Raw genomic sequence first — 27,233 nt, 5'->3', positions numbered from 1 at the left:
CGCCCTCACGTAGCCTACGCTGGTGTTTGTTTACTGGTCGCGGGAAAAAAGGCGATTCATTCGGAAAAAGCGAGTGATACAGCGCGCCGCGGAGCCTGTGTGCATGGAGGAGAAGGCTACTGAGTGAGTTGGCTCTAGATAAACTGCTTTTTCCAACCAGTTGTTACACTGTAAAAGTTTCGTACATGTGCACTTGAAGCGCTGTATTATTTCGGGACGGAACCTCATGTATGCGGAGAAAACAGCTGTTTAATAGCGTCAATTCAGCGCCGTTTACTGTCTGTGTCCTGCACTATGCACTAGTTGAGCTAAGTGGGGGAGAGAGACCTCTTTCCTGCAGATACTATACTGAGGGGGCATCTGCACTGTCCATTCTTCCATCAACTTTATGTGAAAAGCACAGTGACATGATAAATTTTATGTTTACAGACAGGGGCGTCACTAAGTTTTAAGGACAGGGGGGGCTTAGCCCCCAGGAGATGCACAAGATGTGAGCATATGTGGTGCACAAGCACAAATATTTCACAAACAAAGACTGTGAAATTGTTTCTAAAAAATGTTGGACAGATTTAACAAAGAGCATACGGTGTAAAGTTTAGGCAACCATTAGTTTTATTTCAGTCTTTTTTATTTATTTATTTATTTAAAGAAAGCTAAGACCGGTGAGATTACTACAGACATGTCTGGAGTAGGCTACAGTAGAAAATGTAAATTTTTCATCTCTGCCTAGTAAGAATACTAACAAAAATCACATTAGAGTAAAATCTACCTTTGAATCATGGGATATCAGGCAAATGAATAAGTAATGTGTAGGCTAACTGTGTAAAAGTAGATGCTAAAAAAATGAACCTGAGCAATTTTGCAGCTGTTTTATTATCAGAGATACGTATGTCCAGGTGGAATTTGACCTTTGGAAAACTAATTAGGCTATATTTCACTAATAGCCTGTGTCATAATATTCACTCCATCCAAATACAACTGTTTTTGGCTCATTTTGATTTCACCTAGACCTCTTCATATTTTCCCATTCAAAGAAGACCATACAACCGAAATGAAGTTTGACACCAATATTTTACTAATAAAAAATATGCATAGAAATGTGAAATACTACATAGCTAAACAACGTGAATAACCAATTATAACACAAACCAAAATTTGCTGCAACAAGGAGCAGTCAGATGTATGTTTGTGGTAACTATAAGGAAAAGCAAACAAACTTCCTGGGCCTGTTTCAAAGTGAGGAACACAGCTGACGCTCCAGAAGGAAGTCACCCAAAAATAGTAGGCTATAGCTATGGTAAAAAAAGAGTGCACACTTCACCCTAGAAACGTGTTCATCTTTATGTTAACAACCAGGACCATCACATTGCATTTCAGACTTTTTTTTTTCGAGCTGGAATTAAACTTTATAATATAATATTTTTGCTACTCTGTGGCTGCTACGAGTGTGAGGAGCTAGTCTCCTGTTTGTAATAGGTGGTGTGTTCTCATCAGAATTCAGTGAAGTTGGGTCTTCTCTGGATGATCACTAGTGATGATAATATCATAAAAAATGGCATTAATCTAATATGATGTGTGTAGTTTTTATCCGTCAAAGTGCACCAGATTGAAGCCTTTTTAATATAAAATTGCCCCAAATTTCTGACGCCACCCCCCCGCGCACCACGACTATGACCTCGGTATTTCAAAAATCCTGGCTACGGCCCTGACTGTGACTGTGACATTGACATAAGACTTAATGCCATAATACTGAATTCTGGCATACCAAATGTCTCTGCTTGATATAGGCTATGGTTACAACAACATTTGTTTACTCTGAAAAATGTGTTCACATTTTGCTGAAACCGAAAAGATCTACTATATATCAAGTGTTGATGCATTCTCAAACACTTGGCCAAAAGGAAGTTCTGCAATAAAGAAATTAGTTTGTTGTGTTTGACCCAGTCTGATGCCCCTGTCAAACCAGAATTATTTACTTGCATGTGGGTTATGGTACCCTGGCCTAGACAACGGCAAATGGAAATGTTTCTACTGTGGGCTTTATTGGTTGCCAAACATGTAATGCAAGTATGGGCATTATTTTGTTGCTGAGCAGCAAGAGTTACAAAAACAGGAAATAAAGAAGCACAAAGACAACACAAGAGTCACACATCTTGTGTTGATGCTTGCTCTGGGTAGCATAAAAACCTTTGTTTGAATTCAGATGTTTTACAATAGGTGGTAGCCTAATGATCAGATTGTGAGGGAGGTTATTTGCAAACAAATAGCTTATGTGAGACAAGACTGCATGCACAGGCCCAAACATGTTTGTTTGTTTTTTTTTTTTTACCAAGGATAACTTGGTGTTTTTAAGCTTCAACAAAAGGTAACTGCAGCAAACAATTAACAATTACGTGTAGGCCCTAGTGTTTGTTCTTTGTAATCCTGATGTAATTTTAGTCGGTGTACAATCCATTATCTTTCCCAACTATGCATAATTGTGCAATCTTTAAAATGCCCAAGTTCAATTTGTTTATCATATTTTACATAATAAATTAATTAATAGTCATGGTGACAGCATGTAGTGACTTTAATACTATGGACCCCAGGAAGAATAGCCATGTTGTTAATTAAGTATTGGCTAACAGGGATCCTAATACATAAACAATAAACTAGCTTTCAAGTTAGCCATTCTAAAAAATAAAAAGAATTCTTACCTGTGCCCTGAAAGATGTCATTGTCTGTGCATTTTTGTATAATTTCACAAGACTGCATTGTTGCAACTCTTAAAAGTTTTGTTTTTACAGGTTAGCTAGCTCACTAGCTAGCTCACTAGCTAGTATTTGCGCATATGCGAGCTAGCTAAACTTCGATTAATTTACACACTATGGAAACTCTGCAGTTAAATAAGTCGATAAATGAACAAATAAAGAACTTATTTTCTTATTTTCTTAATTTCTTAGAAGTAGCCCCGTTGGTTGGTGTCCTGTTTTTGTAGCCAGTTATTCAATATTTTCCTTCTTGTTGTAGGTCAGTCGCCTACATTTCCCAGAATTCCACACCATTGTTTATTTGGACTGCACCTCGGCCACTCTGACGGGGCAGACGGCTGCCCGGCGTGATTTTTTTCTTAGAAACAATGCGGACCCGTCAGTCTTTATTTCTTTGCAACAAAATGAATCACATGTCGGTCTGAATCTCCGAGGTTCAAAGAGAAGACAGCGGTAACATGAAATGGAGATCACCCGGACCAGACCGTCCTTGTATGGAGAAATCGGTAAGTAGCTTAACGTTACAGTCTGTGACCAACAATAACTCAAGACAACCGGTGGACTGCGTAGCTGGGTGGAGGATCGGATGGGTTTGATGGCTGCGATAAGACCAGCTGTCACCAGCTTTCATTTCATGGTAACTGTCTCCCAGTATATAGCTAGGTCATCGTCAGGTAGCATGCTTTCTCAAAGTGGCTGTTAATTTAAGAGCATGGCAGCAAGCGGTAAGCTCGTTAGTGAGGTGCATGTTGTGCAACTGTATCAGCGCCTGTTATCACCAGTGAATGGAAACAACGATCCCAGAGTCAGATTTGCTCTGTGACAGCAAATGTCACTAAGATTGTTGTTGCAAAGCATCGACTCTGTGAGTCAGTGGACCCAATACATAGGTCTTACAGTGTAATACTTCAGTAACACTGCAGTGCTGCCTTAGTGGTTTGGATCATAAAGGGCCTGCAATGATTTGTCAGATAAATGAAAACAAAATTGATTGTCAGATCAGTTTTACTCATTTTTTAAACAACGTTTTGTATTGACCTATTTCATGGTTTCAGGATTTGCCATTTGTTTGACTGCTGATCTAATTACAGCCACATAGTCAATGGGAATATTTATGTTTTTAGACATTTTTGTGACAAATTATCCATTAATGAGAATTCGGGCTTTGACCATACTGTAGCCTAATGAGGAGGATGTTCTTGATTTGCAAAACATTTTATGCTTATACTTTTGTGTTAAAGCAGAAGTAAGCGATATTTTTGTGTTAATAAGTCTTAAATAGTTATATCTTCCAACAGCAATCACTTACATAGAGTGTTTGGTCTGAAACACGGGTCTGTCAGTCACTCTGCTCTGCTCTGAGCCGAGGAGAAAACTTTCTTGTATCCTACAATTTTTATCCAATGAGGAGAGAGAACGGCATGAAGGGCTGTGTGTGCAGCCAAGGGATGCGCGTGAATGTGGTGACGTAGGGACGAGGACCAATAGATCCATGACGAGGGCGGGGGCTGCTAACTCCATCGGCTGACAAGACGTTATGGTGCGTTCAGGGCAACCCGTAACTCGTGTTTTTCCGACCTGTGAAGTCGTACCAGTTCGATCTGGTGCGAGTTCACGGGTCGGAAGTTACGAGTGGCCGTTATAGTGCACTTCCACAGACAACAGGTCGGAGAAACACGAGTAGCGGGTTGCCTGGAACGCTACAAAGTCGTAAGTCGTGACTTGAAGCCGTAACTTACTGTTTCAAAAACCTGCCTGGAACGCAGCATTAGCCAAAACGACCAGATCGCTTACTTCTGCTCTAAACAACAGTTGTTGGGGCCATTTATGTAGATACTGAAAATACAGACAGTCCACCATAATAAGGTCTTTCAACTAAAGTTAAATTACTATCAAATGCTAACTGTCTTGTATTTTATAAGGGAAAATCTCACTGTGGCTCTGTTTCCCCACATTGTGGGTAAGCTTGATAAAACAAACACTATTTCAGCCACGTTTGCACAATTGGATTTATCAATTGAATTTTAACAGTTGATAAGGCAACATTAAGAAAACTTCATAAATGGACAGGTTTGGTTTGGTTTCACATATTTGCAGCTCATGGTCTTGGATTCTGGACCGACCGGTCAGCGGTGCACGAGGCCGCTGCACAGGGCAGAGCCCACCAGCTGCAGCAGCTGATCGCGGCCGGTGCAGCAGTTAACATCGTGGCTGTAGACTCCATCACCCCGCTGCACGAGGCATGTATACAGGGACAGACCCAATGTGTCCGACTGCTGCTGGACGCTGGTGCGCAGGTGAGTCAGCGGGAGGAGCGTTTCAACAATAAGAAACGTTTCACAAGAGAATCAAGTCAAGTTCTTGGGTTTTCTCATTGTGAGTCAGTGTGACTTCATCCTGCCTCTGTGTCTTACAGGTGGATGCTCGTAACATTGATGGCAGCACCCCACTGTGTGACGCCTGTGCGGCCGGTAGCCTTGAATGTGTTAAACTGCTGTTGGAGTATGGAGCAACAGTTAACCCTCCGCTGTTTACCTTCTCACCTCTTCATGAGGCGTGCATGGGCGGTGCGTTTTTACATACAACATACAGACAGGAGAGCACTATGTATTTGTGCCTCAAGATGTCTTTGCTGCTCCACTGCTATCACATTCCCAGACACAGTAGGCAGGAGAAAATCTGGGAGAACTGGTTCTGTCTTTGTAGAAGAAAGGGAATACAGGTCATGAAGCTGTCAAATAAATTAGAGTAATGAAGGCTGGGCTCAGCTACACAAAGTTCCCCTGTGCTTCTTAAATAGTGTGGGAAATATACATTTTACTCACCACATTAACAGTCACACAAACACATTTGTCTCTTGACATGTCTCTTGTAATTACAAATATAGAAGGTGAAGGGTGAAAGATGAAAATAGAATAAAGAGCTGAACAGAGGAAACAGAATGCAAACCTCTACCAAGTACAAAGTGTGGGGCTCTCGGGACTCTTTAGCTCTTGATTTGTATTTAGAAGACTAAGATGCAACGACAATTACAATAATAACAGTAAAAAAAAAAACAATTACCAGTAAGATCTTGGTCCCACAGTCTTACTGGTAGTGACCGGAACCTACTGGGGTGAATGTAGCATTGATCTGAACACAGTAATGACCGCTGAGGAGAAAGCAAGTGAAACTTCAGACAAAATCTATTCAAGCTGGACAACAGCCACTGTCCTCTGTGAAGGACAAAAGCACTAACGTTTTAGAGCCACAGGAAATGACTCGTAGGCTTTTTTTCCCACCCAGTTGTGCTTAAAGATATGCCGCAGAGTAATATTTAATATGTTCTAAAAAGAAATACATTTGTCTTTCTCTCACAATAGGAAATTCTGCTTGTGTTCAGCTCATGATTGATCAAGGAGCTTTCATGGAGGCCCATGACTGCCACTATGGGACTCCACTTCACGTAGCTTGTGCCAGGCAACATTATGATTGCGCCAAAGTTCTCCTCAATTCAGGTGAGTGCACAATAGGGTCAAAGTCTGGATATAGATATTTTTATGGCAAAGGCATAGTGCCAACGACCAGTGGTCCAACTGTCCATAATAACTCTCATTCTCATTGACACAATACCTCAGTCAGACCATGGCTGATCTGAGTCACATTTTCCAGACCTTCTACTAGGACTCAAGGATGAAGTGACTAGATTTAAATGGTCAAACGTAAAACATCAAGGTGACCTCACACAACATGTCATTTAACTACTCGAGCAAAACCCTTGAAATCTGAAGAAAACTTGGACTTAATGACAAATTGGTTCGATTTTGGTGTTCAGAGGTCAAAGGTTCACACAGGGATTACACAATTTCACACAAATGGTTATGTTGAAATATTTTATGTGTAGGATAAATAGAGCTGTTCCCTGAAAAAGTGGGAGAGTCATGATTACAACAAGGCCGTAATTCTGGTGTGTAAATTTTTTAGTACGCTTGGTATTTCTCAATCCATCAGCGCTAATAGTGATCATATTTTGATGATCATAGCTGAGATACGTCAGTGAAAACGACCATGAGTCATGATATTACAGTAAAATGAGATGACAAAGATTGCAGAATCATTTTCTAAGTCACCTTATTTTAATATCTTAAAGTGACTACGAGGACTTTCGGAAAGCGAAATGTTTTCACACTACATTTCCCATGAGCCTCCGCACGCACCGTGAAATTCTTGGACCGGCGCAAGACGGATGAAAACGAAAGCATTTGCCAAGAATGTTTTCATTAAGCAAGAACGAAACTCGGAGGTTTGAAGATGATCAGATACCGGCGTAGATTCGACCATAAACAATGCCAACTAGCGATCCGGTGCCGTTATTCCCATGACCTGCCGGAAACCAGGAAATGCTGGGCGAGTCGACCACTAAATAACAACATCAAAATAACTATAAAGACAAAACTATATATTTATTGAAAATGCATTACCAAGTGTGGGTAATGTAGATTCATCCACATTAATATGAGACTCTTTTATAACCAATAACAATGCACTTCTCGGGGTCTCTTTAATGGATGTGATCTTTAATTATTTACATAACTGACAGTCACTGTACCCATTATTTCCATGTAACTGTACAATTTGCCACCAGCATTAGTTATTTTTTGGACGGGCAAAGTGATGCGTTGCAGTACATTTGTTATCTTTGTTTCGTTATCTAATGGTTGAACCAGTCATTTATTACACTAGTTAGTAATTAACAGTCACACAAATGAGGCCTTGGCCAAAAGTGGGTTTTCATGTTCTAACTACCATGTTAACAATTAACACTAAAAGAGTAACACTACACGGACTGATCCCACCTCCTCGTTCATGTGGTTTTGTGCCCATTGTATCTGTCCATTGATCTCACAGATACAGACCCCAGTCATACAAACTTAGAGCTTGCTCACTGTGGCGCCCTGCTGCTTCACTCAGTCAATTTAGCATTGCTTCACACTTCACATTGTTTTTTTTTTTTTTTTTTTTTTTTTTCAACTCTCTTTATTGATTTTTCTCATTTTGAACATAGAACACATCAGACACAACAGACATCTTACACATTTACACGTACACGTTTACATAAAAAGGGTCATTTAAATTGTATTAACTTATGTATCTCAAAATGAAAAATAGACAGATGAAGGGGATTAATTTAAAAATAAAAAAAGGAAATAAACAAGATTATACGTAACCAAATGTATACATTCTTCAAAAGTAAAAAAAAAAAAAAAAAAAAAAAAAAGGGGAGACAAAAACTAAACAGAGACAGGGAAAAATAAATATTTGTATATATATAAAAAATAGAATAAAATAAAATACAAAGTCTTTCCTTCGAGAAGAGCATTTCTATAGCTTGCCCTCACACTATGTTGTGGTTAAAATAATCAATAAACGGTTGCCAAATACTATAGAACTTTCTTTCCTGATTTTTCAGTGAAAATCTGATTTTCTCCAGCTCTAAATGTCTCATAACATCTGTCATAAGATTTGTATAAGTTGGAGCTGCCTTTTGTTTCCAATTAAGTAATATCAACCTTCGTGCAAGTAGGCTGACAAACGAAACCATGTTATGCTCCCTGTTGCTTTTCGTTATGCTTGAATCAATAATTCCTAGAACCGCCACCAATGGATCTACATTAATAGGTCTATGTAAGATATTTGATAGAGTCTGAAAGATATTGTCCCAGTAATTTGATAACTTCGGGCAACTCCAAAACATATGGCCCAGTGTTGCTGGTCCAAGTCCACATCTGTCACATGAAGGATCTACTGAGGGAAATATTTTATGGAGCTTTTGTTTTGACCAATGTAAACGGTGTATTATTTTAAATTGCAGGAGGCCATGTCTTGCACATATTGAAGAGCTATGAGTTTGTGTTAGGGCTCTCTGCCATTGATCTTCTGTGATCCCCCTGCCTAGGTCATCCTGCCATGCCAACCTCAGATGATCCATAGTATCTTTGCCAGCCAGATTTGACAGATTTTCGTATATCTTGGATATTCCTCCCTTTCTAGAAGGATCTTGCATAAGTATCAAATCCATTGAGGATCGATTTGGGATATTTGGATATGATGGATTATTCTTAATAACAAAGCTCCTTATCTGCAAATATTTATAAAACTGTGACCTTGGAATATTATATTTTACCTGCACCTGTTCAAATGTTGGAAAAACTTTATCTATGAATATATCCAGGAAGGTATGAATTCCTTTTTCAAACCAATCCTTAAATAATGTATTAGTGAATGAAGGTGCAAAGGTGTGATTTTCGATAAGAGGGCTTTGAAGTGAACAAGACTGCCAACCATAAGATTTCCGAATTTGAGACCAAATCTTGAGTGAGTGGGAGACGATTGGATTATTTAGTGAGCCAGGGTCTACAGTGGGCAGAGCTGAGAGCAGCATAGCTGGGAGAGAAGAAGGGTGACAACAGGCATTCTCTATACTTAACCATAGCGGAGGCCTTTTTTGTAGCCAGTAGGTCATCATTTTAATGTTGCTTGCCCAATAATAAAATTTAAAGTTTGGCAACCCCATGCCTCCTACTGATTTTGGTCTCTGTAAAAAGCTCATCCTTAATCTAGGTTTTTTCTTATTCCAGATAAATTCTGAGATTATTTTATCTATGCTTTGAAAAAAACCTTTTTTGATATATATGGGAATACACTGATATAAAAAAAGAAATTTGGGGAGGATGGTCATTTTGATTATGTTAATTCGACCTGCTAACGTTATGGAAATATGGGACCATCTCTGCAGGTCTTCTGTTGTAATGTCTAGTAATTTTTGAAAATTCTCCTTGTATAGATCTGCAAATGTTTTGGTAATATTAATACCTAAATACTTAAACTGAGTTGAGGTCCTAAAGGGTAATTTATCAAGGAGTTGTTGGTCTTTTATGGTCTTTATTGGGAATAATATACTTTTGCTAATATTTACTTTATATCCCGATAGTTGTCCAAATTTGTTCAAAATTGAGATTATTGCGGGGACTGATTTAGAAGGATCGGAGATGTATATTAATAAATCATCGGCGAACAGTGAAACCTTGTGCTCCTTGCCTCCTCGATGAATCCCGCTATATTCTTTTGAAGCTCGCAAAGAGACTGCAAGAGGCTCTATTGCCAGTGCAAAAAGCAGCGGAGATAGGGGACATCCCTGCCTAGTGGAACGTGTTAACCTAAAGTACTCCGATTTAATCTTATTTGTCTGTACTGAAGCCATTGGGGATGCATAAAGGAGCTTGATCCATGAAATATATTTTGAACCAAAACCAAACCTTGACAGGGCCGAGAAGAGATACCCCCACTCGACCCTGTCAAAGGCCTTCTCCGCGTCCAATGATAATAATATTTCAGAGAGTGAGTTGGAGTTAGATGTATATATAATATTGAATAGTCTGCGGATATTATGTGTCAATTGTCTGTTTTTAATAAAACCCGTTTGATCTACGTGAATTATTGTTGGGAGTACATTTTCTAGTCTAATTGCCAATATTTTAGCTAGAATTTTAGTGTCTATGTTCAGCAGACTCACTGGTCTGTAAGATGCTGCTTCCAGTGGGTCTTTACCTTTTTTGTGTATTAAAGAAATTGTTGCCTGATAGAATGTTGCCGGAAGAAACCCTGTCTCAGATGATTCGTTAAAAACTTTCAAGAGAAGAGGTGCAACCTCCGTGACAAAAGTCTTATAAAATTCAGGTGTATACCCATCCGGGCCTGGTGCTTTCGAGCTTTGTAAACTGCGTATTGCTGAGGTAACCTCCTCTAGAGTTATAGGCTCCTCCAACAAACTCCTATCATCCTGACAGATGGAAGGGATCTCCAAGTTATCAAAAAACTCTTGTATAGTTCCAGAATTAACTCCTGTTTCTCTTGTATATAGTTTAGAATAAAATTGTTTGAATTCGAGATTTATTTCGGATTGGTCTTTTGTTGTATTCCCAGAACCGGTGCGAATTTCAGTTATATGTCTAGAGGCCTCAGATATTCTTATCTGGTGAGCCAGTTGCCTTCCTATCTTCTCCCCATGCTCATAATATTTATGCCTGGAACGATTTATTAATTTAGTTGTCTCAGCTGTGGATAGGAGATTGAACTCGGTTTGCAGACTTGTCCTCTTAGCAAGTAGGTCGGGAGTGGGAGACACTGCATACTGTTTATCCAAATCAACAAGTTGTCCTGTTATATTCCTTCTTCTCTCATTTTTTGTTTTGATCAATTGGGCCGAATAGGAAATAATCTGTCCTCGAACAAATGCTTTTAGGGCCTCCCATAAAATACTTTTAGAGACATCAGGAGTCTCGTTGGTTTGCATATATAAAGCAATCTGGGATCTGATAAACTCTACATGGGTTTCGTTAGCTAGTAAACCGTTATCCATACGCCACGTTTTGGCTGAATATTTACAGGGAAAGTTTAGTTGCAATCTTAGTGGGGCATGGTCTGATAAAACAATGGCTTCATAATCTATATATTTTACTAGTGTAAGTAGTTTCGAGTCTATAAAAAAGTAGTCAATCCTGGAGAAGGATTTATGTGGCTGAGAGAAAAATGAATATTTTCGTTGGCCCTGATTCATATATCTCCATGCATCTATTACATTAACTGACTTTAAAAAAATTTGTAACAGTTTTGCTGATTTAGATAAAGTATGTTGTTTGTTCGATGATCTATCGAGCACTGGATCCATTACAAAGTTAAAATCGCCAGCTAGAATCAGGTTGTGGGTGTGAAGATTGGGTAAGGAAGCTAGTACTGAACTTATAAACCTCTCGTCATCAAAGTTGGGGGCATAGACGTTCGCTAGAATTATTGGAGTGTTATAAATTTCCCCAGTAACTATTACGTATCTGCCATTTGAGTCAGAGATTACATCTGATGTAATTAAGGGAATATTTTTATTAATTATAATGGCAGTCCCACGTGATTTGGAATTAAAGCTAGAGTGAAACACTTGTCCCACCCAGTTCCTATGTAAATGTTTATGTGCATGGTTTTTGAGATGCGTTTCTTGTAAGAAGGCAATACCGGCTCCCAATCTCTGCAGATGTGCTAGTACATTACCACGTTTCACAGCTCCATTCAACCCTTTGCAGTTCCAGGTAATTAGCTTCACCACACCTTCCTCATCATTCATGAAGGATCTGTTTGGGTTCTTATCAATGGTCTAATCTGGAAAAAAAATATGATGGCAGCATAGATGAACCTGCATCCATACAGAGGAAAGAGAGAAACAAAAAAAAAACAAAAGCAAACAAACAGAAAACCACAAGACATGTACGTGTAGTAACTTCTAACAATCTCACATCATCTAAACTTTCGAACTTTACATCTACCCAACCCACCCCCCGACCCTTCCCAAACAAGTGGTGGGGGAAAATTTTTCTTAATAAAGTCCAAAGGCACCTTGCCATTTAACACACCTCAAAAGAGGGAGAGAAAAGAAAAGAAAAAAAAAGACTTGGTCTCTAAGCTCCATTTAACTATGTTTCTGTATTTAAACCTCCAAAATCTAGTTTTTGTTGTGTTTACCACAAAAGAGGAGCAAATAACAATAATAACAAAAAATAGATCTGTAAGTGAAGTGACTCATATTCATCTCTCAAATGACCTTATAATTTGTGTAATTAGTTGTCCACCTTGTTAAATTATATTACAGGTTTAAGAATGTATACATCCGTAGCCCAAACAGAAAACGAACGCGCAGTGATGGACAGTGTTGATAAGAGAGAGGGATGAAGGGGAAAAAAAAAAGAAATGATCAATAAATCAAATACAAAATCAGTTACTTCGAGTATTTCCATATCCTGAGTCATTCACAATAGTTATTGATACCACAAATTTTAACATAAAGGGTATCAAACTCAGATCTCTACTGTTACTTGCGTTTATGGGGATCAGTCCACTTTGGCGATCTTCTGGTTGTAGAAGTCCTCAGCAGCTTTCGGGGAGTCAAAGGAGTGTCTAATCCCGTCCAAACTGACAGCGAGCCTGGCTGGGTAGAACAAGCTGTAGGTGACGTTGGCCTCCCGGAGCTTTCTCTTCACTGGGTTGAAAGCGGCGCGCTGTCTGCTGACCTCCGGGCTCATGTCTGGGAAGATGTACACCTGGTCTCCTTTGTATGTCAGTCGCCCTTTAGCTTTGCCCAGATCCAGTATCTTCTGTCTGTCTGTGTAATAGTGAAGGCGGACGACAATGGCCCGGGGTCTCTCTCCGTTGGTCGGCCGCGGGGCAAGTGTGCGGTGAGCCCGGTCTATAACCACCGGGGATCTGAAGTTGTCGGCTCCGAGCACAGTGGGGAAGAAATCCGCGAGGAATTGAGTCATGTTGCCTCCTTCTGCTCCCTCTGGAATGCCGACCAGCCGTAGATTTTGTCTCCTGCTTCTGTTTTCTAGATCTTGGCATTTGTCCAGCATTTTCTTGCATTCCTTACTGATTAATTGTTGTGACTTCTCCAGCGCAGTTACTCTGTCCATCGTTTCACCGAGCGCGGTTCCCATCTCTTTATATTCGTGAGCTGTCTCAGCCTGTGCCGAGTGGAGTCGTGTTAGCTCGCCTGCTAGCTCGTCTCGTATGGCCCGTATGTCGGCTTTTGTTTCTTCACGGAGTGAAACAATGTCCGTTTTGATTTCTTTAAACGATGTCGCGATCTCAGCTTTTATCTGGACCAGCACCGTTTCTCTGGATGTCTGTAACTCCTCTCGAAGCATCCTCAAAGAGAGCGTGGTCTCGGGCGTGGTAACAGGTGTTTTCTCCGGCGTATTCACTGCTGCGCTGTCGGCCATTTTTGGGCTGCCTCGTGTGAATGGAGTTATCGTTTTCTGTACCTGCTTTCCTTGCTGTTTCGATTTGCGCGAGCTCTTCCTCATATCAAGAGTTTGTTTTCAAGTGGTAAAATATTAAAGTTGTGTTCAGTTTTTGGAGGTTTTTCGTTCAATAAGCGTTTCTGTGTCGGAGCTCTTCTCCTCTGCTGCCTACTCCATCAAGCCGAAACCGGAAGTCCCTCCACATTGTTTTTTATGTGTAATCAGGGCCGTTGTATAGGGGAGAAAGGTGATAATTCTAGGGGCCCAGCGACCAGTAGGGCCCCAAAACAACCCTAGTAGTCTAATCTTTGTATGACTGATTTATTCTGCATAAGACCCTGACTAATACTCATAGTAATGCTGCATTAGCATCAAAACAAAGTAGGCTAAGTAAAAAATGATAATACATACATATAGTCTAACGGGGTGTTCCCACCAAACACGATGACGCTTCATCGCGCGTCGAGATTACATGTAAAGTCAATGCAAACACGCGATTTGACGCGTCATCGCGCCGGGCGATGCGATGGACGCGATAGCGCGGCGCGATGGACGCGTTGGCCACGAAAAATCGCCTCCATCGCGTCGCCCGGCGCGATGACGCTTCATCGCTCGAGTTGAAATAATTGAACTTTTGCGGCGAATTCGCGTGAAGACGCGCCGCGACAGCCTATCAGCTTTGAGATCGTCACCGACGTGCTGACGTACGGACGTACTGGTGTTCCCTTGGCAGCTTAGTCAGAGCGAGTCTATTGACAATATTAGAAGTTTTCTGGTTTAGTCTAGTTTATTATTCAGATCCCCATTAGCTGCAGCAAAGCCACAGCTCTTCAGTGTTGCTTTTCTTGTTTGGATATTTGGACCTGAAAGCCCGTTATCACTGCTGTTTTCAACCAGCGGGCGCTGCGAGCCGGCCGCCCCGTCCCAAAGCACTCAACAGGTGGTCAGTCACACAGTAATGTCACGGAGCTGTCTCCACTGCAGCCAGAGACCCACACCACTGTTCCTCTCCCATCTATAGGGACAGGAACAGTGCAGCGACGGTGGTTATCTCTGCCAGAGAATGAAATAGTGGGAGAAATGTTGTTGTTTGGGCGGGCTCGTCGCGCGACGCGATGCCGTGACGAGGCGTTTTTTGCATATTGAACCAGCGTCAAAACTGGAGCATCTAGCGCGACGCGATTTCATTTGACGCGCGATTCAATCGCGTTCATCGCGTTTGGTGGGAACACCCCGTAAGAAAAAAAAGTGGAAAAGTCAGGGGGTAGGGGCCCACTTTAGTATTCTTTCAGGGGGCCCAGCAACGGCCCTGTGTGTAATGCAAATGATATTCCTTTATATGTGCATGCGTAAACACAAACGCTGCAGACAACAGAGCTACTTCTGAAGCCGTTCTGTATTTCCTTCTCTAAGGGGCAAATGTTAATGCTGCCAAGCTACATGAGACTGCCCTTCACCATGCAGCCAAAACAAAGAACATCAACCTGGTCGAGCTACTTGTGGAGTTTGGGGGCAACGTGTATGCCAGGGATAACCTCAACAAGAAGCCCATCCACTACGTCAGTCTGGGATCTCCCTGTCACCATTGCCTTGAGTTCTATGAGAGTAAGTTTCCTCACATAAAGTGTCCACCGTGTCACTCTCTGTGTGTAAATCATCATCAATATATCCTCTGTTGTTTTGTCTTGTTTAGAGACTCCCCTCAGTCTACAGCAGATCAGCAGAGTGGTTCTCAGGAGAGCTCTTGGCACAAGAGCACGTGATGTTGTTTCCCAGCTGGACTTACCCAATCGCATCATACGTTTCCTTTCATTTACGCCACCTCCAGTTATTGAAATTTAATCACTATGAGAAACCTGAGGCGCAGCTCCAAGAGGGTTAAATCTAGACCTGTTACGCCTGCTCACTCTGTGGATATCTACTCTGAAAGTCACATGATAGGATGTTGACATTGGAAGAAGAGGAACGCTGATGAAAAATCTGAACACTGCCAGACTCCTAAGGTCGCAGATATTTCATAAGATGAAATACTCAGGCTGTTGATCCAAGCAAACTAAAGAAGACTTAATTTGCTTGATTCTCATAGTGCTACATTAATAGGTTTTCAACAGCTAGGGAGGAGGAAATTAATCCATCCTGAATCTGATACACCATCAGTTTATCAAGATATTATTGCCAACCCATTAGCAGACAACCGCTCGCTCGCACATCCAACAGACGCAGGGTACCGATGGCATCTGGCTGGAGTCGGGTTTCCCGGCCAACAGTATTTACCTACTCACCAGAAGCCATTCATTTACTTCAACTCTGCTGTTTCATGGTTGGAAGATAGTAAAAAAAATGGCTGTCTATGGTAGAGAGAGGACTGGAAGACCATGACAACCAACTAGTAAAGGCCATACACACTGCTGGTGATAAACATCCACAGGTGATTTGACTCATTCTGGCTGATCAGATATCCTCCATATGTGGGTGTTTTTATAGACTCCATTACCTTCTTGCTCATGTTACAGCAGGACAAAGTACAACTCAATCAAATAAGTGCAACACAAACACATAGAATACATATAATGATTCCCAGCATCGCCCAGCCCCCAAAGCATCGTCAGCCACAATGACTGAACATCTCGAACGGCGTCAATTCGACCACATGATTGAGCATTTCACATCACTTGTAGTCATTTGAGTCAAAGTTACTGTCAGTATTTGTTTGGTTTCATTTCTTACTGGAGCTTGCAATAAGAAAACATGTTCTTTGCCTGCTCAAGATGACCAACTAAGTGTGAATGTAAGTGTGATTTCACCATAGATCCTGTAATATTTTGTTTATCCTTAAGGGTACATGAAGTGGTTTGAATAGGATTTATATTTATTTGTATATATTCTGTAACTATTTATTTTTAATGTAAATTTGTAAATAATACAGATGGTTCTACCTCTAATAAATTTATGTAAATAAATAGACCAAAACTAAAATGTCTGCGTTGTGTCTTTTTGTGTAATTAAATTTAAAACTCCAGAATTCAAAAGTCAATTCAATTCAGAATGCAAATTCAAAAGTGAGACCTCCAGAATACTCAAGTAGCTAATCAATCAACTAATTAATTAATGATAACAGCACAGTCATCGCTCTCTCTGCTTTTCAAATAGTGGAGAGGTGGCAAGTAGACCGCTGGTATGGATATATGAGAGAGTTTGGAAAGAACTCAGTCAGTGACCAGCTGCACCAGCCCAGTTGTGAGATGTGTTTTACAGCAAGTTACGATTTTTGGTACAGGACTGAATGAAAAACCTTGTGAATCAACAGTGAAAAAATCCAAATCCAACAGGCCTTTAACAGGCATCACAGACTTGCTTTCTGGCACATTGAGTTGCCTTGGTATGAAATGCGCTATATAAATAAAGATGCCTTCCCTTGCCTTGCCTTGCAGTGAGAAGCACATTGAAAGATAAGAAAAGACGACCAATGTCCTTGCCAAAGTTACCACAGAAGCCACACCCAGCACGTCAGGGTCCTCGCTTACGAACTACTGAAGATTAGATGAATCTGCAGCAACAATCTAAAATGAAATGAGTGAGCATGTCTTAACATGAGCCGCTGCTATGAAAACTAACAGATCATTGATGACATGAATGCAAACAGGCTTTTACCAAATGTGGTGGAGTTCAGCCAGACGACTCTAGAATGAGAACAAATCATTTATTGAGCGTAAGCATTGCAAGCTGAAGCACAGCATAGGTATCGTTGAGCATGGCTGCAGCAGGTTTGGCGTCAGGCTCTGTCTCGGTTTTCGTTCCCTGAATGATCTGCTTTGCCAGACATTACAGGGAATGAAGCAGACCCTCCACAGAGGATCATAGAGACAGAGCCCACAGGTGGATGCTGGAGAGGAGGTGGGTTTGCAAAACCCCATAGGCAGCAGCAGCAGCAGCAGCAGAGCCAGGGATGAGCAGGTAAGCTGGGGGGTTTAAATAACCCGCTCTATTTGGATGAGGAGAGCATGTGACTGATCAGCTGATCAGGATGGGTGCAGCTAGAGTCGTTTCCTGAACTAGCTCAGCAGACTTCACATCATTAGTTTTGCAGGTTTGTCAACCCCTCCCCTACTTAACATATAGCTCAGGCCAGTGTGGTTGTTGCATCAGGATCTCTGCATCTAATTTGCCTTTGATCGTGTTTGGGAGACTAAATTATAGATTGCATGGAGGCTGTCTGGGGTGAAGTTATTGGCTGTGTATAGGCCTATACACATTTGAATCTGTTTCTGCAGAGTACGATCTGTCACTGTAAATTATGGGAACAGCTCGTGCCAAATTAAAGAGGAACCACAAAGCGCTGAAACAAAATTAGGTGTCAGGACAAATTTACGTGACAGATTTCAGTATTTCAAGCCCTACAACACCCAACGTCACAGCAGCTACCCTGAGCTGTTACTTCCTGTCTAACAGGACCAACTGCAATAATCAGATCAGAAGTAACAGTCCTTACAAATACACCATGATCTGAAACACTCAATACTGCAAGTCGAGTTGCATTCGATTTAAATTTCCTTGAGATAACTATGACCTGGACAAATGAGAATATTCACAGACTGAATAACCCATTCTCATTATCTCCTGTTGTTTTGATTTGTTACATTGTTTGATAGACAAACTTAAAAACCTTTATTTCAATTGTGACAACAAACATGACCATTTCACAGTTTGGGATTAATAAAGTAATTCTGATTCTGACAAGACTCCGGTAGGTGTTGCAACACGGTTTCAGATTCATGGCACTGTTTCATCATCAACAAGGTAGGTAATGATGACGACAGAAGTAATGCCAAGCAGGTTCGAAGTGAGGAACCTGCTTGGCAGCTCTTGTTATTGAATGCTCTTAACTTCAAGTCACAATCGGGCATTGATCAACAGGTTCCCCTGGTTTGTGAAACATCTGTAAAACTACCAAGGTTAACCAAATTATAGTAAAACTTCTTCTCTTTTTCCATCAAAACATTTTCACTTCCTTGATCTTGCCATATAATCCTACATGGTGGTGGGGGCCAATGGTCTTCTCGAGGGGAACAAGGAATGTGTGTGGGAAGTGGACATTGGGGTTGCCGTGGGGAACCACTATTAGCCACACGAGCAAGAGGAAGCACAAAGGGGCCACACTGAGAGACTGCATGGACTTTCTGCCACGACCAGCTCCTTTTTCAGCAGAGAGTGGGTATGGGCTAAAAAAAAAAAAAAAATACTAGAGGTTCAAACCGACACTTTGTTATCAGTACAACTTTCTTCAAGTGTCACTGTGGTAAAGGAAAGTCACATAGAACAAACCAGACAAAGACTGACATTACAAGAGCTAATCATTTAATTACACACAACAGAGCAGCTGGTAGCATTTAGAGACAGTGAGAAGATAGAAGATTGGAGTCAATGTGCCTCTGAATTCAAAATAATTTCCCTCTTGAAGATTCAAGTGGAACAAATGAAGATGCATGGATGCCTTTTTTTTGGCAACTGTATCGTTTTGAAGAATGTACACGATTACAACATAGATGGACCATTTTTAACTGGCTATGAGAGGAGTCAAGTTCGGTTTAGCCGAGCTTCTGTGTGCTTTACAAATGTTGCGACACACCTTCAAACAGCTCTGTCAACAGTAAAAGGAAGTGCAGGCGGGTCAATGTACAACAGAGCATGTGTTGTAATAAACAAGCTCGCAGTGAGTCACACTCAGGACTCTTCAAGTACAAAGTGTTTATTTTCAAAGATTGAGAGTTTTCCACTGAACACAAATGAATACATCAAGACTTGTTCGTTTTTTTTTTTTCCCAAAAAATGTTTTTACCTCTTCATATCTATGATCAGTGCTCAGCTCATGATCTTGTATCTAATCTCAAACATTTTTAGCTTTGCCTCACTCAGCAGCTTCCTGCTCTGACATCTGAGGCCATCATAATTTCTCCCTCTTGCTCCTTTATCTCTGCACAGATAACATTTACAACATACATCTGCTTGATTACAGCAAAAAAAAAGGAGAAAGCTTAAATGTGTGGCACTGAAATTAACAATGATAAGAAACTACAAGTGTATAAGGTTGTTTTAGCTTAGGTAGACACAGAAAACCCTAATTCTGCACACATTAAGCCGATGTAAACATACATTTCAGTCACAAACTAATAACACATTTTAAGACTGAATTTTGATATACATTTGGACGGAAATGATTGGAAAGGCTTTTTTCCAGTGCAGCTACAGGGACAAAGCAAGAGCACAAAATCAGTGGTTGCATGGAAATTCATTGACATGTGACACACAGGACACATGTTGAGCACAGACAGTCTGACGGGAACCCACTGGTGAACCATCAGGTCGGGTCAAACGTCTACACTCCAGTCTCCTTCCTCTTTACTGCGCCTTGTAACTTATGATCCAGTCTGGTTTTGGAGAGTGTCTGAGGCCTGAGCTTAGGGCCGGGGACAGGCGGACAGTTCTCGTCTGTCTCTTCATCGTTGACGGCGGCTGAGAGCGTGGAAGAGCGCCGTTTGGCTCGGACGGCTTCTACCTGCTCGACTCTAGGTGGAGCCTCCTGCTGCTGGGCCATGGCAGTGCGGAGGCAGTTGAGCCACTGCTGTTTGTGGTAGACGTCGTTGACATACAGGGTGTGGGACTGGCCATGGGATGGATCCAGGGAGCTCACACGGAAAACATTCTTCACTGGAGACAGAGAAAGCAAAAGGGAACACAGTCAAAACACAGATAAAACAAAGAACAGATCTCTTAAAGGAGCGGCGTTTGAGATTTAGCAGCATCTGCTGGTGAGGTTGAAGATTGCAACCAACTGTATGCAACTCCTTTTACCTTCCCTCACCACTCCCTCTCAAGAGGATGTAGGACAACCTAGATGTTACCTTCAGGTAACATTAAAACACTCTGGCCAGTGTCTGTCCATTCTGGGCTACTGTAGAAACATGGCAAATGCAAAATGGTGCTATATGGAAGAAGATATGTGGACATGTTGAGCTCATTTAAGCTAATTAACAAATCCAGCAATTCATGGTTTCAGGTGATTATATTCACAATCTTGGGTAAAAAATGGAAGATGGAAAATTAAGTATGTGAGTAGATTAAAGATAAAATATATATTCTGATGAGTATAGATACTAAGCTACAGTAACAAGAGCAGATACAGTGTGTATTTATTTCTCTGTCTAACCACTTGAGGGTATGTTTTCATGTTGGCTCAGGTTTGCTTGTATAACAGCAAATCTAATGTTGTAGGAAAGAGGAGATTCAAGTTAAGCTTAGTTCCACTGTTGAACACTGGAGCCACAATAAACCGCTCCCGTAACAGCTCAGGGCATGTTCACAGTGGAACAGGGTGAAAAGTTTGGAAAAAAAAAAATCAACGGATTGGGTGACTGGGATCGGGCAATATAAAAACAATCGCCTGCTTCAACGGGGTGTTGCAACAAATGATTGTGATTAATGTGTTAAGGCAAAAAAGAGGAATGTGGCACACTCCGTAGCCTCGGATGCAAAAACTATTTATTGAAGCTTACATACCAACGTTTCGACCAACAACGAGGTTGTTATCTCCTAATGATTTAATCTCCAAATATATTCCCTGAGCAAAAAGTTACATCAATTCAATTTATTTTCTCTGACCAACACCTAAAAGGTTGATTGATTTGTCTATCTCTGCATATAAAGGGAACAAATCAGGACAACTTAACCAAGATGCCTCTGTGCTTTACCAGCACACTCCTTTGACGAAACTGACACCACAAATGTACAGTGACACAAACCTCAAAAAGAGCAAATTCACCAAATGCTGCATTGATGAAACAAAAATAGTAAAACAATCTGAGGAAAGTACAAGATGAAGTACGACATCAATCAACGCACCTTTCTCTGTGTTGGTGAAAGCCCCTCTGAACGACCCCCCCATGCGGATCTCTCCGTCCTGCAGGTCCTCCAGGGCCAAGTCCCGGACGGGGATGGGCTGTCGGTACACCTGGAAGCAGCTCCTGTCGTTACGTGTCACCGGCCGGGTCAAAACCAGCAGCTCAGAGAAGAGGAACACGTGCAGCCTCTGGAGAGAAACACGTTCATACAGAATGAAAATCACTTTGATACAAGACAAACTGTTTGAAGACATGCCTTCATAGCATGTGGGTGATGATAATAAAGAGAGGAAGCCTAATTCTCACCGAGCCACTCTTGTTCCGCAGCTCTCCATGACAGAGTAGGATCTTACAGTTGTCTATGAGAGGATCCCGCTGCTTTTCATCCAGGTACTCCAGTTTGTCTATATAATACTGGCACTCAGACTCCCCTTTCCTCACGTTGATATCAGACAGAATCTCTTGGATTATACTGATCTGGATAATTAAACAGAGACTCATAAGACGGCTATTTGGGAAAACACAAGAGTTAATAACCAGAGAAATGTTTACTATAAAATTCATTATTATTATAAGCTACAGCAGTGATATGATAATACACCTTATTGGCTACAGATATGGGGTTTATCAGATTTTTCAGAAAAATACAGTCATCAATAGTTACATCTATGATATCAACAATGTGTAAATATTGGTAACGTACAGCTCTGTCCAGATTGACAACGTCTGGGTGATCAGGGGGAGTGTGTCGGAGGATCTCTCGTAGCAACAGTGGGTATTTGACCAGGCGTGACCGGGGGATGTCCAGGAAGCTCCAGAGGTCAAGCTTCCTGCTGAAGGGCGACTCCAGGCAGCGCTGCAGGAAGTCCTGCACCCGCTTGTCCTGCTTTTTCTGGTCTAACAAGGCTTTGGCTGCAAGCTGGTTGCTGCAGTAGTTTTTATAAGCATTCAGACCAGGAAGCTGTGAAGATAAAACACCAGGGTCACACTGTTGTTTTTTTGTATGTATGAAGAATAAAGATCTGCACTTCACTTCCTCCAAAAAGCCTTTCATTATATATATTTAAAAAAGTCTTCAATATTTTCACTTTTATGTGCCATATTAATTTTACAAAATGTTAAAATATTTAGTTTTCATCAGGATGATCAGAGCCAGGAGATGTTTTGCACCTCTAGGTTCTCAGTCCTTTTTAGTTTAGTTTCAGCAACATCCAACGAGCAGCTAACTCTGTTACAACTGCGCTGCAACTGTGATTTCATATTTTTCAAATGTCAATTCTTGCCAAACCTTAAAGGGATACTTCACCCAAAATCTATAATTCACCTCGAAATGAAAAAGTTGCTTGGAAAAAAAGAATTTGATCTCTGTTTTTAGCCTTGCTGTAGCAGTATGGCTGTGCGAGATTTGCTGCGGGATGGTTTCCTGTATTTACATCATACATCCAATGGTGTAACGAACATCTGGTAGCAAATCTCGCGTATGCGCACAAACGTCAACAGAGCCATTGGGAGCTACTACTACAACAAGGCTAAAAACCTGCCTTGCCTTGCCTATGAAGGTATTTGGATGTTTCATAGTGTGTGTTTTGGACAATTCAAAAGTGAGCTCTATCCACCGCCATGACGGTGAGTAGAAAATTGGAGAATTATCGATTTCCCTTTCCCCTTTAAATAAATCCATGATTTTTTAAATTGTTCATACATACATTTTATGTAGTTTATGCATGTCAAATCAAATTATTGTCATCTATTATATCACTCAGAATTACTGTTATATACTGCTAGGAACTATGTGTTATTAAAATGAGCCATAATGTGTGTAAGGTAAACATCCTCTACCATACGTACCCAGTCTATGACGATCTGTCCGATCTGAGCTACTGTTCCATCAGGTCCAGTTTCCACCGTCAGTTTCATCAGTAAGTCTGCAGATACAATACCGTACACATGGTTAGAAACACACATGGTTAGAACACATGAGAGCATTAAGATGAAAAATAATGTTTGGTAATATCTTACCCTCATGTAAGGGGATGTATGCATCCAGGTCCCCAAATATATGAGCTAGTTCCTCCTCTGTCATGATGGAGAGCTTAAGCATCGGATCATGGTACGCCTGAAGGAAAGAAAAGAGGTTGCTGACAAAGAAGGTAAATGTCTTATATTGTTTTATATAAATGTCTTAATTTTAATTTTAGAACCTTTCGTGCAAGTTGGAGATCTTCGATGAGATCCTGCTCTCCCCGGTAAAGCTCATGAATTGCCTGCACAGGAAATGTTAAAAGAGGGAGAAGCCATAGCAGAAGTTAATCTTTCCACTCCCTGTGTTTTAATGTTGAACATTCTCTCGAGACTGAAGCACACAACCTCTTGTCTCTTGATCTCTTTGGCGGAGAACGTGCTCTTCTGATGGACGTCTAGAGTCTCTGACCACAGCGTACTGTTTCTGCGTTTAGTGGGGGTGGGACCTGCTGCTTTGCTGCTGGCTCTGAGTGACATCCCTGGTGATTTGTTATCACTACGTAACGACATTGACTAGGGGAAAACAAAACAAAAAAAAACCAACCATATCAGTTACACTTATCTTACATGAATTTCTACCTAGCCAATTTGTGGAGTTTGTGCCACAGAAAAGTCAGTGTCTTGTACCTGGATGGTCTGGCCAAAGCGTCGCACTGCCCCATTCTTCGAAGGAGATATCAAATTGACGAGGGATGAAACTTTGGCCAGCGGTCGTACACGCTTGTTACTGGGCTCCTGTGAATAATAAAAATAAACTCATTATGCTGATGTATAAACTGCAGCAGTGCTGCAATATCATGGGTAATGTGGTATTCTTTAATACAGTGTTTTCAAGCAGAGATTAGGATATTCAAGTTTACATAATTTAAACTATTAAAATATACTGATTACCAGAATGGTTGGGCCCCAAAAAAAAAGATGAAGAAAAAAAGTTTTTTTTGACGATGATGTGATTTTTATTAGGCCATTTTGGTTTGTCAGGAGATTATGATTTGTAGGTCAGGACGTCTCTGTAGCAGCACAGTTATGGTGCTGACAACGCACAACAAGACTGTGACACATTTAACTATCAAAAAAAAAAAAATCTCCTGAAATTTGGAAATTTAACTTGGCCATTGTGTGCAATTTAAACCATATTTCGATTTATTGCGCTGCCCAAGTGTTTGTGTATAAAAAAAATGTGTAGTAAACCAATCAATGAGTGTTACAAGACTGATCGTGTCGAGCACAAATGAGGCTCAAATTTTCTCTCATCATTATTATTTCAGACACAAACTGCTTGTGCCAGTTTGAGAGATAGTGGGATTATCCTGAGCACACAACACATTAGAGCGTTCATGGCTGCCTGTGCTGAGTACTTGAGTCATGCAACAGTGAGAAGGATTAAAGATTGACTGATTAAAGCAGGTCTGACGCTGTAGGGTGATACACCAGACCTGCACCCAGTCCGACTCTCACCTTTAGGTCGAAGCTTGACAGACTGACTGTGTCATCGTCCTTCTCTTTACGCTTTCTCTTCTGCAGAAATATAAGAAAGGCATACACTTGTCACTTTCACAGGACCAATGAGAATATCAAACATCAAAGTCACATGTTGGCTCGTGGCAGTCATGTTTTATTTTCCATCTTCTCAACACAGAGTGTGTATGTGACCACATGATAGCATCATCATCATTCTCATCATTAACTCACTAGACTGAAGTCCCATGGAGTCCCTGGTGTCAGGAAGGTGAAGGAGCTGCCTCTCTGCAGGGGAGGTCTGCAAGAAAACCAGACTCATCATTATGGGCTGTTCACAGTGAAAAGAAGCTTATATATAACTACTTCACAGCTTGGCCAACTTTATGTCTCTGTTTTACTCCCCATCAGCTGTCTGTCAACAAAGACATTTGGGAAGGATGTTTCCTTGTTTTCTACTGATAAAGAAAATACAGACAGAGTCTGATAAGCTAAGATAAGTTATTATTATTTTAAATAGATGTTTTACAGATGTTAATGTGACAGATGGCTTTTGTGTCCCAGTTGTGTTTGAGTCACAGCTATGCTTCAAATATGTCAAGAGCTGTGGATTATGATGGAGAGATATTAACATTTAAAACCATATAAGGCGTCTGACTGCTCACTGCTGCTGCAGGAAAAAGTCAGTTATGGTGACAAAACAATGAAGCTACAGAGAGATACAATGTGTTCTTAGAGTTTGACTCCCAGAGGGTGATGTCAAGTCCAAGGCCGGCTTCACACACGGCTACACACAATCCACTTCTTGTGCTCATGCCTTTAGGACATGCTGAAAATAAGTGGCAAGTGAAGGATAAGAGAAAGTAATGAAAATAACTTCCTTAAAAGTTACATTGATGTACAAAAAAAGTGATTTGTAGGGCACATTGAAACATGTAGAGGAGTGATCACAAACTCAACATTTGGCACTTTGTAATCAAAAATGGGAGGCAAATACTAATACCAACATATCTGCAGTCTGCAGATGTCAACTCTGTTCACATTTTAACAAGTTAACATGCATCTACAGGCAGCTTATTAATGATACTGGAAGATTAATTAATTAATTAACATGGCAATGGTTGATATAGGAATAAGATATAGCTAATGTTATTGAATTGCCTTTGGCTAATCAAAACAAAATCAGCAGAAAAAGACAGATGACAGATGGCTGAAAGAAAATCAATTTGCAGTAAAGCTAAAAGGATTAACGTTAGCTCATTCACTGATCAGATGACTCCCAAAGAAACAGATCAGCTATTATGTTTAATGCAAAATAATATTCAACAAATAAATGACGATGAAAACAAATCTAAACTGAACTGTCTCCACTGTTACATTTACTTTTGATTAGTTATGACTAATTAATCACTAAACAGATTTATTTTTGCAAAACTTCACCACATGTCGTTTAAAACTTAAAACTTGTGTTTTCCGAGTCGCACCTGAAGGCATCCTTTGCCAGTTACAATATCAGTTTTACCCATGGTTTTACCAGTCACCCTTGACTAACCAGGTGACGTTACCGCTAATAAAGAGTGCAATCACCACATTATATTGACACAGAGCTACCAAATAAAGAATCGTTTGTGCATTTAGAGACGTGAGTTACGTACTTTTTCGAGTAGTTTCTCCGGAGTGTTTGTGGAGAGGGCTCTGCATCGTTGATGACACTGGCGATGGACGTCCTCGATGACACCCTGCGCAGTTTCTGCTTTTTATTTCCCACCGTTCTTTCACAAACCTCTTCATTTTCTTCCATTTTGCGAGAGGCTTCGTTTCAAAATCCCTTATACCGAGACGTTTTGTAACCAAAGAAGCAAAAGACGACAACCAGCCGTGTAAAACCCGGTCCCAGTGTGTACAAAGAAAGCAGGAGATCGATGACAACACAACTCACACTGTGGCGGAAGTTTGAATATGGCGGAATCTTGGAAATGGACCAATCAGCAGAGGGCTCAGAGTTCCGTTACCATGGGAGAGGGGGAGGGGCCAGTCAAAATGATAAAAGGACGTCGAATGACCGCGGAGAATAGTGAAACCAAACCATGCTCAGTCTCTGGTATGGCTCCAGCTACGTCCATTACTACTAGGCTTCACACACACACACACACACACACGCACACGTATTATTATGATTAGTACTAGCCGGCTACACAGTAGCTGCTGCTACATAGTAACATTGAACTACACCGTTAACCCTTACAGAAGCAATACTGGATTTACAGTCTGTGAATATGCATTAG

The 27,233-nt window shown here is 40.9% G+C and overlaps 2 protein-coding genes across 2 annotated transcripts; one reads left to right on the top strand and one right to left on the bottom strand.

The window, feature by feature from the left end:
- The first annotated feature begins 2,814 nt into the window (after window positions 1–2,814).
- On the top strand, window positions 2,815–16,487 carry LOC310987438 (ankyrin repeat and SOCS box protein 13-like). Its single transcript, XM_083973698.1, has 6 exons — window positions 2,815–3,256; window positions 4,848–5,047; window positions 5,167–5,317; window positions 6,113–6,247; window positions 14,987–15,178; window positions 15,267–16,487. The coding sequence occupies exons 1-6, from the start codon at window positions 3,214–3,216 to the stop codon at window positions 15,413–15,415; spliced, it is 870 nt and encodes a 289-aa protein (XP_083829824.1). The 5' UTR covers window positions 2,815–3,213; the 3' UTR covers window positions 15,416–16,487.
- A 2,950-nt stretch (window positions 16,488–19,437) lies between these two features.
- Window positions 19,438–26,881, bottom strand: LOC310987860 (neuroepithelial cell-transforming gene 1 protein-like). Its single transcript, XM_083974320.1, has 12 exons — window positions 26,604–26,881; window positions 25,183–25,249; window positions 24,949–25,008; window positions 24,118–24,225; window positions 23,836–24,003; window positions 23,670–23,732; window positions 23,488–23,584; window positions 23,317–23,393; window positions 22,172–22,429; window positions 21,775–21,945; window positions 21,470–21,656; window positions 19,438–20,278 (listed from the first exon to the last, which is right to left on the bottom strand). The coding sequence occupies exons 1-12, from the start codon at window positions 26,747–26,749 to the stop codon at window positions 19,947–19,949; spliced, it is 1,734 nt and encodes a 577-aa protein (XP_083830446.1). The 5' UTR covers window positions 26,750–26,881; the 3' UTR covers window positions 19,438–19,946.
- Between the last annotated feature and the right edge of the window lie 352 nt (window positions 26,882–27,233).

Source organism: Trachurus trachurus, assembly GCF_905171665.1.
Source record: "Trachurus trachurus genome assembly, chromosome: 6".
Taxonomy (NCBI): Eukaryota; Metazoa; Chordata; class Actinopteri; order Carangiformes; family Carangidae; genus Trachurus; species Trachurus trachurus.
The sequence above is the reverse complement of the archived record's forward strand: the minus strand, read 5'-3'. Positions and strand labels throughout refer to the sequence as shown.